This window comes from Miscanthus floridulus, chromosome 16 (assembly GCF_019320115.1).
Source record: "Miscanthus floridulus cultivar M001 chromosome 16, ASM1932011v1, whole genome shotgun sequence".
NCBI lineage: Eukaryota > Viridiplantae > Streptophyta > Magnoliopsida > Poales > Poaceae > Miscanthus > Miscanthus floridulus.
In genome coordinates this window covers 85,315,368-85,325,851 of record NC_089595.1, presented here as the reverse complement: position 1 = coordinate 85,325,851, position 10,484 = coordinate 85,315,368, and the positions used below count along the sequence as shown (strand labels likewise).

General features: G+C 47.5%; 1 protein-coding gene across 2 annotated transcripts; it reads left to right on the top strand.

Moving 5' to 3' along the window:
* The first annotated feature begins 582 nt into the window (after positions 1-582).
* LOC136512897 (uncharacterized) lies at positions 583-9,096 on the top strand. 2 transcript variants are annotated; one of them, XM_066506909.1, is made up of 6 exons: positions 583-1,004; positions 1,157-1,488; positions 1,645-1,696; positions 6,495-6,574; positions 6,739-6,817; positions 7,682-9,096. In XM_066506909.1, exons 2-6 carry the CDS (start codon positions 1,408-1,410, stop codon positions 7,780-7,782), a joined length of 393 nt encoding a protein of 130 aa, XP_066363006.1. In that variant the 5' UTR covers positions 583-1,004; positions 1,157-1,407; the 3' UTR covers positions 7,783-9,096. The 2 variants fall into 2 exon arrangements, 1 of the variants encoding a protein (XP_066363006.1); XR_010773237.1 differs by lacking the exons at positions 583-1,004; positions 1,157-1,488; positions 1,645-1,696 and adding an exon at positions 5,468-5,587 and having other exon boundaries at positions 5,664-6,574.
* Positions 9,097-10,484: the final 1,388 nt, after the last annotated feature.

Genomic DNA, 10,484 nt, shown 5'->3' with positions numbered 1-10,484 from the left:
TTGCAGCGTGAAAGAAAAATTACTGTCTCTGTCTCGTAACATAAGTCGTCGGAGGGTTAAATTTTCTCAACTTTAATTATATTTATAGAAAATATATATAATATTTATATCTCTAAATAAGTTTATTATAAAAATATATCTATCTCTACTGGTAAAAAGACTCCTCTGTCTCTCTATATATAATATAGGTCTCATTTAGTTTCAAAAAGTTTTCCTTAAAAAATGCTACAGTAACTCTCATATCGAATCTTGCGATACGTGCATAGAGCATTAAATGTAGACGAAAAAAAACTAATTACACAGTTTGGTTGGAAATTGCAAGACGAACGTTTTGAGCCTAATTAGTCCATGATTGAACACTAATTGTCAAATAAAAATGAAAGTACTACAGCAGCCAAATTTCCAAAATTTAGCCAACTAAACAACTAAAAAAAAGACTCGCTTGGACCCGTCTACCACTACCGCGGTGAAGCCGCCGTGAAAAAACGTCGCACCCTCCACGCACGATAAACAAACAGAAATGCTAACAAAACCGCCGGCACTCTCGGACCCGCCCGAGCGAGCACTCCTCCACGTCCAAGTTGCTCCACGCTCCCACGCACTTCTCCTTCTCCACTATCGCCGCAGCCGCTCATCCGCCCTCAGATCACAAACGCCGCCAACGACATCAACCAGCGCCCAGGACCCGGACCCTGCTCCATCCGCAGCGATTATGTTGTATGTGCTCGACCACCGACTCGTCATCCTCCGCGCCTTCCGCGCGATGCCTCGCCAGTCGCCTCCCTCGTCGTTGACAGAGAAGGAGGTGGGCGGGTCCTGGGCCTCCCGGCAACACGTTCCCCGGCGTCGATGCGGAGCAGCGTGAAGAGTCAACACCCTTGCGGCCGCGGATAACACATCAGACCGCTCCTGCCTCTCGTTGGTTACCTCCCACCGCGGCAGGAAAGACGGAGGCACCGTCCTCGGCGATAGTAACGGAGCCGCCGCCATCGCTGCACCCCTTAGTGAGATCCCCTCCCAATTCTCTTTCCGCTGCACCTTCGTCCTTCCCCTCCGCAGCCCTGCCCGATTCTCTTGCTGCTCACCACTCGATTGATGTTTGAACCTTACTAACTGTTCATCTCCTCCCTCTTTTTTTTCCTCCGTCTCTATATAGATTCTGCCCCGCCGCTAGCTGAGTTCGCCGGCCTAGCCGCCGGTTGCCTGCTCGCCGGCCCGATCAGAGGTTCCTTGCTGGCGCCCGCTTGGAATTCCCGCCCGCTGCGCACTCGCCGTCCCCGTCCCGCTGCCGGCGTCCGCCTCACCTCCATCGTCCTCGTCTTCTGCAGCATCTAATCCAAGGTCGAGCTATTGTGTTCCCCTGACCCCACGCTGTGTGTATTTGCTTCTCTCACCAGGGCCACGATTATGCGTTCTTTGGTCTTCGCTGCCGCAGTGTCTACGAATACCACTGACGCCGGATCCGAGATCATACTGATCGGTGTCCAGGTACATAGCCCTCAATCCCTTGTCATGAAATCCTACTCAAATTCATAGCTCTCATCCTGGTCAAAGTCGTCACGTCATCTTTTCTATTTCTGTGGATTGTGGTTTGTTAACCAGACCAAACCTATGGCGTGATCTTTTTAATATCCTGTTTGCTAGGGTGATGTGCAACGGGCATGCCGTGAACATGAAGCAGACTCTGGAGAGTCAAGTATGCATCTCTTCTTTTCCATTTTGATTTAATATGTTGAATGAGGGAGGCAAGAAACTGCAGCAAAAAGACATGTAGCTCCGACAAGTTTTATTGTTTCGTTGTCATCAGGGGATAACACCAACTCTGTATATTAGGGATGCATACAAGTGCTGCATGTATTTGCTTTTCTTAGGACTCGTTTGGTACAGCTTCAGGGCTCCGGCTCCTCTGCCAAAACACTGTAGCACGAATCCGTTTTTCTCTTACCCCTCACCGTAGATCGGGTACTGTAGCGGAGCAGGTGGAGCTCGCTTTTTTTTCCTCCCCCACTCCTGTGCGCTACAGTAGGGCGGAGGGGTGGGAGCCCGGCCAAACGAGCCCTTAGTATACCATCATGTATTTGTTTTTCTTTGTATGCAGAATACAGTTGCAGATGATACATTGATAAAAAAAATTAAGTTGCAGATGATACAAAAGAATTGCAATGGAAGGTAGGTCCATGCTTTATATTTTTTTATGTGGTGGAGAGAACAATTGTTAAGAGAGGAAAGAAATAGTAATTGTTTAGAGGATCAAGAAACAAAATGCCTAAGCTGTCCAGTTTTAGGGCTTCCCTTTATTGGCAGGGAAGATGTGAAGATGTAGATCTGTTCTGTTCCGCAGCTCAGTCCTGCACACCTTTGTGGCATGACATCTTCTGTGGTACTCTTTTGTCACATAGGACACCAGATGCTTGCCGCCACTTCATCTACCATGCTTTGATTTTATGGCTAACATCTTCATCAATATTTTCGTCTCTCTGTAGTATTGATCCTAAATATCGAAAGGTATCCTTCCTGGTCACTACTTTCCAAACTAATATCTTCCTCCTCTCGAGAAGTAGTGCCGAAGTCACATCTCGTATACTCAGTTTTAGTTCTACTGAGTCTAAGACCTTTGGACTCCAAAGTCTCCCGCCATAACTCCAGTTTATGATTCGCTTCTACCCGGCTTTCATCAACTAGCACTACATCGTTTGCGAAAAGCATACACCAGGGAATGTTCCCTTATATGTCCATTGTGACCTCATACATCACCAAGGCAAACAGATAAGGGCTCAAAGCTGACCTTTGATGTAGTCCTATTCTAATCGGGAAGTCATATGTGTCTTCATCACTTGTTCGAACACTAGTCACAACATTGTTGTATATGTCCTTAATAAGCCCGACGTACATTATTCAGATTAATTGTTCATCCATCTGATATAATTGTGCATCTATGCACATGGATCCATGTGTATTTTTTCTCTTGTTTAATACCACACTTTCCTGCTTGTTAGCATGATCAATTTTTTCCATCCTTGTTCCCTTAATTTCGATTGATCTTAACTAATCTTTTACAATATCTAAGGGAGAAGAGCTGCATCATATTTAGAATTTAGGAAGTTGTGATATAGGGGAACTGCTCAGAGGGAGAAAAATATTTAGCATATATTTATATTTAGGACTTCGAGGGTCCCAAGTTTAGGGATGCTCTTGGAGATGCTCAAATAGTAGTAACAACTTTTGCAATGGAACCTTCTCCTTTTATATTCTACTATATATACACAATAGTATCAATTTAATGCTTCCTCGTGAAGTCATCTGGTTATAGTGTTCTACAGGCCATGCGTGCGTGGAATGGCAAAAGGATAGAACACCCATTTGCACTGTGATTCTTCTTCTTTATACATAATTTCCCTTTTCACCTACATACATTTTAACAATATATGTGTAAAATAATCTGGCAAGATGGTCGTACATAACACAATTCACAATTTCAATCGACGAGACGCGAGACGACTATTACAAGCCTTGGCGGCCTTTTGCCTGACACCTTGGCGTCTCATTAGTCGCTACAAAGCAACCATACGACCATCGCCGCAGCATAGACGAGTCCTAGGTGAGGCTTGGAGTCCGTTGACCGTGACCACATGGGGGAGCCGTTCGCACCCAACGCGGAAACGCCCCGTCACGCCGCGACCGAGCACCGACCACAGTCCCACAACTTTTCCAACGGCGGAGGCAAGGGATGAAATAATAAATTTATATAATTGGACCAATGTATGCCTTAAATATATTAAACATTTTATTTTAATATTTTAGAGCCTCATTTTGCATTTCGCCGTGGCCCCAGATTCCTGGAGACGACCCTGACCGTGACGATTCACCATGCAGCGCTGCTGCCTTGGCCTTCACCTGTTGAATTTGGGGGGGGGGGGGGGGGGGGGGGGGGGGGGGGGGGGGGGGGGGGGGGGGGGGGGGGGGGGGGGGGGGGGGGGGGGGGGGGGGGGGGGGGGGGGGGGGGGGGGGGGGGCGCCCTCGTTTTTTGGGGGCTTGCAGCGGTCGCCCACCTCGCTCGTGGCTAGGGCCTACTCGTGGCCATCGACGGCCCTGCCCTCGTCGTCCTCCTCGCCGTACTTGTCCTAGTTGTCAGACGACTGGAGGAGGGAACCTATGGTCTCGGCGAAGGTGACTGAAGGCTGGTGGCGGGGCTTCGGCGGCAGCAGCTGGGAGCAGAGGCGGAGCTGGCCATGCGGCAGGGTGGGGCAGCCGCCCCACCTACCGCCGGAGGAGCACCACTACTACCTTCCTCCCTTCCGGCGCGGCCAGGCAGCTAGCGGAGGCTGCGAAGCGGCGCGAATGGCGACGGTCGACGAGCGAGGCGAGCAGACGGACGCCACAATCGCGCCGGCCCAATAAGCCCAGCCTGGCAACCGGCCCAAGTGTGGAAGTGTGTGTCCCCAGGTCCCCAACCGGCCAACCCCAAATCCCTATCCCTAATCCTCCTTTCGCGCCGCTCGCTCACGCAGTCACGCCGCGCCACCGGCCGCTCGGCGCTCGGCCGCTTGCTGCAGCCGCCCGCCCGCCCCGGCCCCCGGCTGACCGGCCCCGAGGTGCGTGGCGCCGCCGCTCCCGGCCTCCCGCTCGGGCGCTCGGCGCTCGGCGCTCGGCCGCTCGCTGCAGCCGGCCAGCCGCCCGGCGCCCGCCCGCCCCGCGGCCCCCGGCTGACCGGCCCCGACCCGAGCTGCGCGCCTGCGCCGCTCCCACTCGGCGCTCGGCCGCCCCGCGGCCCCGGCCCCCGGCTGGCCGGCTGCGGGCTGCGGGCTGCCCCGTTCCCGGTTGGCCGGCCCCGGCCCCCGGCTAGCTGCCTGGCCGCCTGGCCGGCTGTCCCCGAGCCGGCAACGCAGGACTGCAGGAGGCAGCTCTGAACTCTGGCTCTGATGGAGGAGGAGCTCCACTACCAAGGTATGTTTGCCCCACCTAAAATCTTGGCCGGGCTCTGCCACTGGCTGGGAGCCGTCGACGGCGTCGGCGCCCTCGTCGTCGGAGGGGAAGGAAGGGAGCTCGGCGGAGTGGTGCGCGGCGGCGTGGTGGTTCTCGATGATGGAGGTGGTGGAGTCAGCCATGACTGCTCCAAGCTCCCCCATGGAGGTTCCGCCGCCGTGGCAGAGCGGGTAGCGGCTGGCGGAGCAGAGTGATGAGGGCGTGAGCGAGCGGATGACACGGAGCGGGGACGAGGAGGTGGAGGTCTGGAGCAAGCATTGGCGGTTTGTCATAGCATCTTGAAAAATGGGAAGCTAAAAATCTGTAACTAGTTTCACCAGCCGCTACTTGCATTTGAATTGAAATCCAGAAACAGGCTTGTTCAAACTGATGATGGGGTAACTCAGACGGGTGAATACTGCGATGCAAAAATGAGTTGGAGTTGTGCTCCACCCCCGACATGCGAAAAATATAAAAATAGATGATATGGAATTATTTTTGCGAAATGATATGGAGTTTTTTCTTTTCCGAAATGATATGAATTTTTTTCAAATATAAGGAACAGAAAAGAAGGGAAGAAAGAACCAGAAAAGGTGAAGAAAGAGGGAAAACGAAAAAAACATAGGTATTGGGCCTAGATGAGCTGGTTCAAAGCCCATCAGTTTTTTTTTGCGCTGTATAGCTGACTTGTGGACCCGCAGACAGCTCCGCGCCGCACTCTTCAACCGTTCTCTCTTCCGCGCGCTCAAGCCCTGCCGACGAAATCCCCTCCCTCCCGCTCGCCTCTTTTCGTAAATTGCTCGCTGAGTCCCCAATACCACCGCTCCGCCGACCTCCTGCTCCGTCGAGGACAGCCCACGGCGACCGATGTAGCTGTGCAGCTGCGCCTCCGTCGGCCTCCGCGTGCTCGGCCCTCACTTCGCGCCGCCGACCTCCTGCTCCGTCGAGGCCCTCACTTCGCGCCTCCCTCGGCCTCCGCGTGCTCGGCCCTCACTTCGCGCCGCCGACCTCCTGCTCCTTCGAGGAGATACTGCGGCCCACGGCGACCGGTGTAGCTGCGCCTCCGTCGGCCTCCGCGTGCTCGGCCCTCACTTCGCGCCGCCGACCTCCTGCTCCGTCGAGGCCCTCACTTCGCCGAGGTATGGCCAATTGCACGCCTAGCACTTCCCAATCCCAGCGGTGGTTATCGCACCTTAGCTGTAGAGTCCCTGGAGTCGCGGACGCAACTCAGCTGTAGAATCCGCAGTTATAGGCGGAGATTCTAGGTTTCTGATAGTTATAGTTTCGTGCTGTGGTCATATGTCCCAGTTTTGTGCTGTGTTCATGCATCTCCTACTAACTGATTGTTGTTGCTGTGCTCGTGTAAGGTCCTTACGTTCTCTCAGATTCCAACTTCTTTGACCATTTGTTCATATTTTCTCCCCCTATTGTTGATTGGACTTTTTGTTTCCTCTTGTAGCCATTTAGTCGATTCAACCGAAATAGTTGAACATGTGTGACTCATTAATTGGTGTTATTTTGCTTGTGCCCAGACCCTGTTGTCAGTACTTGTAAGCTCCCTCAGATTCCAACTGTGTATTGCAGTCAGAACTTCGTGTGCCCAACCATTCCTGTAAGCTCTCTCAGACTCCAACTGCTTTGATTTTATCATTTGATAATATTTTCGTCCCCCTATTGTTGATTGGACCTTTTGTTTCCTCTTGTAGCCATTTAGTTGATTCAACTGAAATAGTTGAACATGTGGGTCTCATTAATTGGTGTTATTTGCTTGTGCAGAGATCCTATACATTACTTCTATCAGACTTCATCTCTACTATTGTTGCCGACTTGAGGGAATACTCTCCTTGCATCACCAGTGAGTTCTCTCAGATTCTAATTGCTTTGATGTTATGGTTTGATCATGTTTTTATGTTCCTGTGTATTACTTTGTTTCCTCTCGTAACTATTTAGTCAATTCGACCGAATTAGTAGAATATTTGTGTTTACTTAATTGGTATTGCGCATGTGCATATGTTCTGTTCCCCTATTTCTTGTAGATCACCCTGTGTTCCTACCCATTGAGTTCTCTGAGATTCCGCATTGTGGTTTGTCTCAAATTTCAAGTTCCATTTGTATAAGCATGAATATTTTTCATTCAACAATTGTTCTAGCTACATTTTATCCGTTTCCTTGCATATCTATTTAGTCAGTTCTACGGAATTATGAGAACATTAATTAACTGTTTTGGCCGCATCTCTGCAATATGCATATATGCTTCAAGGGTCTCCTTCCACCTCTGTTGCTTAAGTTGTCAACGCATATAGGATTACCCTTTATGCCTACCCTGTCAGTTTTCACTGACTGCGCATTCATATAGATATTGTGCCCCTTATTTAACTTGTAGAAGCAATACGAAAATTGTAATGAGTCTTAAAGACTTAAACAATCCATATTGAGGCTGCCTGTAGGAAGATATGAATTAGACACACAAAGGAAAGATATAACCAAGTCTTAGCTCACTTTGAGTGAAAAAGGAGTGGCAATGGGGTAATGGTATCAGACAATATTGTAGTCTCCATTCTAGATAGTCAGGTTCAGGCTCTGGATAAGATCCCTGAAAAAAAATCGTATATGTGGATTTTTGAACCTTTATAACAAATTTGTTTAAATTTGTTCTTGTCTTCTCATTGGCATTTTTTGTATAATAACTATCAGACATGCTCTTATTACAATGGTTTAGGCTGTCGGCTTGGGTTCAAATGGATATGCATCATCTTTTTGTTTGCATGGAAGAGTCGAGCCTATGCAAACCGATCAAACCAACAGGTGGGCCTACAATAGTTGATGCTCGTGTTCCTGGCTACATTTCAAAAAAGAAAAGGGTGCCAGTGGGGAAAGGAGTAAAGGTCTCTAAAGTCCATAAAGTTTTGTCTGATGAACAAGAGTAAATGCTGATGCCGCGGTAAAATGGATATTGCGCGTCCACAACAGTGGGCAGTCACTGAATGGGAAATTCCAAGCATCTGATCTCAAACTGGATCAATTGAACAATGTGAAATGTGAAGCTACGAAGAGAGCACTCCTAAAGAAGTCAACAACAAAGAGAAAGAAGGACTTCAAACAGATAGAGAAGATTATCAAATATGACATTCTGAGTGTCCAATCTAAAGATGATGTCCCTTATGATGTGAATCTGCTACTGGACCTTCTAAAGACCTACACCGTTGGCAGTGAAATCTTAATTGCAAATCACCCAGGGTTAATGACCGAAGATGAAAAGATTTCAGTTTTTGGCAGGATGTTCTCAGAGATGGAGCACTTGCTAGTAACTGATCCTCCAAAATATCACCGAATCATTGCCGCTATGCCATACGGGCAAGGTTCCTGGAAGCCTCGCGTGCTGTGTAACACATATGTGAACAATGTCTACACATTCCAAAATCGCACCAAGAATTACAAGGATTCTTCGGAGGGTGCACTCGTTCTGCACAGGAACTGTTTCCAGTATCTCATCAAAGATCATTCCACAGCGACAGTAGCAGGGGTGACTGTTGTACTGTTTGTCTTCAAGCAGATGGAGCATATGATGGGCACAGTTTTATCAGGTTTTATCGCAAACTTGATGGCAGAATTAAACAAGGAGTTGGTTCTACAGAACATTTTCCCCTAAAGCTGAAGGAATAACGGTTGTTCATACAGTTTGTTGTTGGAAGACCTTCATATATAAAGGTATGTGAATAATAGAAATATAGGCACAAGGAGTTGGTTGTACAGAACGTTTTCACATGAGGCTGAAGTACTAACGGCTGGTCATAGAGATTTTTTGGACTTCATGTATAAAGGGATGTGTATATATAGAAATATAGGCTGACAAGAAGATTGCTTGGATCTTCACTAAGCATTTTGGTAATCATTTTTTGTTTAGCAATATGGTGGCATTTATAGAAGAGCTATGAGCTTGGTATCCGCCGGTGTTGTTCTGGTATAAAAATAATGCCCCCGCGAATTAGGTTGTGCTATGAAAATATAAATTGGATTTTAGTAATAAACTAGCAGTATGGATGAAGCTGGAGCCATTGAGCTTCTTAAGTAAATTAATTTATACTACATGAACTCATTTTTGTCTTCCGGGTTTTAGTTTTATCAATGCTTGAAGCTCGAGCTTGATCGAATTGTACTATACTTTTAATTATTTTGGCACAATTGCCATCAATAATTAAGCATGAACTCTTGGGCTGTCACTATCTGTTACATCGAAACAGACGGGGCAAGCGCCTTGTTTTGTAAATTAAGCATTCTCTTTCTACCTTATTAGAAAAAAGGCAGAGCTCTTGCCATATGGCTTTAAAAAAAGCTATCTGTTAAACTGATCAAATCATGTTGTTGTACCATCTGAACAATTTGTCTAGCTGATTCCTTGATGAAGAAACGCACATGCAGAAAGAGGTAGTGAAGCCTTTTCAACTGGAGAGGCATATGCAGAACATTGTGATCAGAAATAATACTACCAGCAGTATGTGCCTAGGTTGAATCAGAAATACAGCTCCAAGTTGGGGAATTTGATCTGGAATTCTGGATATATAGAGCTACTTCGAAAGAATATGAATTCATATTCAAAGTAAAGTGGAAGCAATGGCAATGTCAGGATTAGCTGAAGTGGGATTTGCTTTATGTCTAACCATTATATGTTCAAATAGAAATTAGCAGACAGTATTCACCAGGCAGTATATTGGCATAACCTGTATAGCTTGGCCGGTCTTTACTGATCTTGAAAGCATAGCCTATCGCCAGTTCTACCTAGAACTGCATAGTCACATAACTTTTGCAGATCTATAGATACCAACAGTAAGTACAAGGCACCTCGCAAATAAAGAACAACACCGGCGGATACCAAGCTCATAGCTCTTCTATAAATGCCACCATATTGCTAAGCAAAAAATGATTACCAAAATGCTTAGTGAAGATCCAAGCAATCTTCTTGTCAGCCTATATTTCTATATATACACATCCCTTTATACATGAAGTCCAACAAATCTCTATGACCAGCCGTTAGTACTTCAGCCTCATGTGGAAACGTTCTGTACAACCAACTCCTTGTGCCTATATTTCTATTATCCACATACCTTTATATATGAAGGTCTTCCAACAACAAACTGTATGAACAACCGTTATTCCTTCAGCTTCAGGGGAAAATGTTCTGTAGAACCAACTCCTTGTTTAATTTAGCCATCAAGTTTACGATAAAACCTGGTAAAACTGTGCCCATCATATGCTCCATCTGCTTGAAGACAAACAGTACAACAGTCACCCATGCTACTGTCGCTGTGGAATGATCTTTCATGAGATACTGGAAACAGTTCCTGTGCAGAATGAGTGCACCCTCCGAAGAATCCTTGTAATTCTTGGTGCGATTTTGGAATGTGTACACATTGTTCACATATGTGTTACACAGCACGCGAGGCTTCCAGGAACCTTGCCCGTATGGCATAGCGGCAATGATTCGGTGATATTTTGGAGGATCAGTTACTAGCAAGTGCTCCATC

Coding starts and splice junctions, on each gene's coding strand:
- LOC136512897 (XM_066506909.1), top strand. CDS start 1,408: ATGCGTTCTTTGGTCTTCGCTGCCGCAGTGTCTACGAATACCACTGAC. Junction 1,489..1,644: donor TCATACTGATCGGTGTCCAG/GTACATAGCCCT, acceptor CCTGTTTGCTAG/GGTGATGTGCAACGGGCATG. Junction 6,818..7,681: donor ATACTCTCCTTGCATCACCA/GTGAGTTCTCTC, acceptor ACAATGGTTTAG/GCTGTCGGCTTGGGTTCAAA.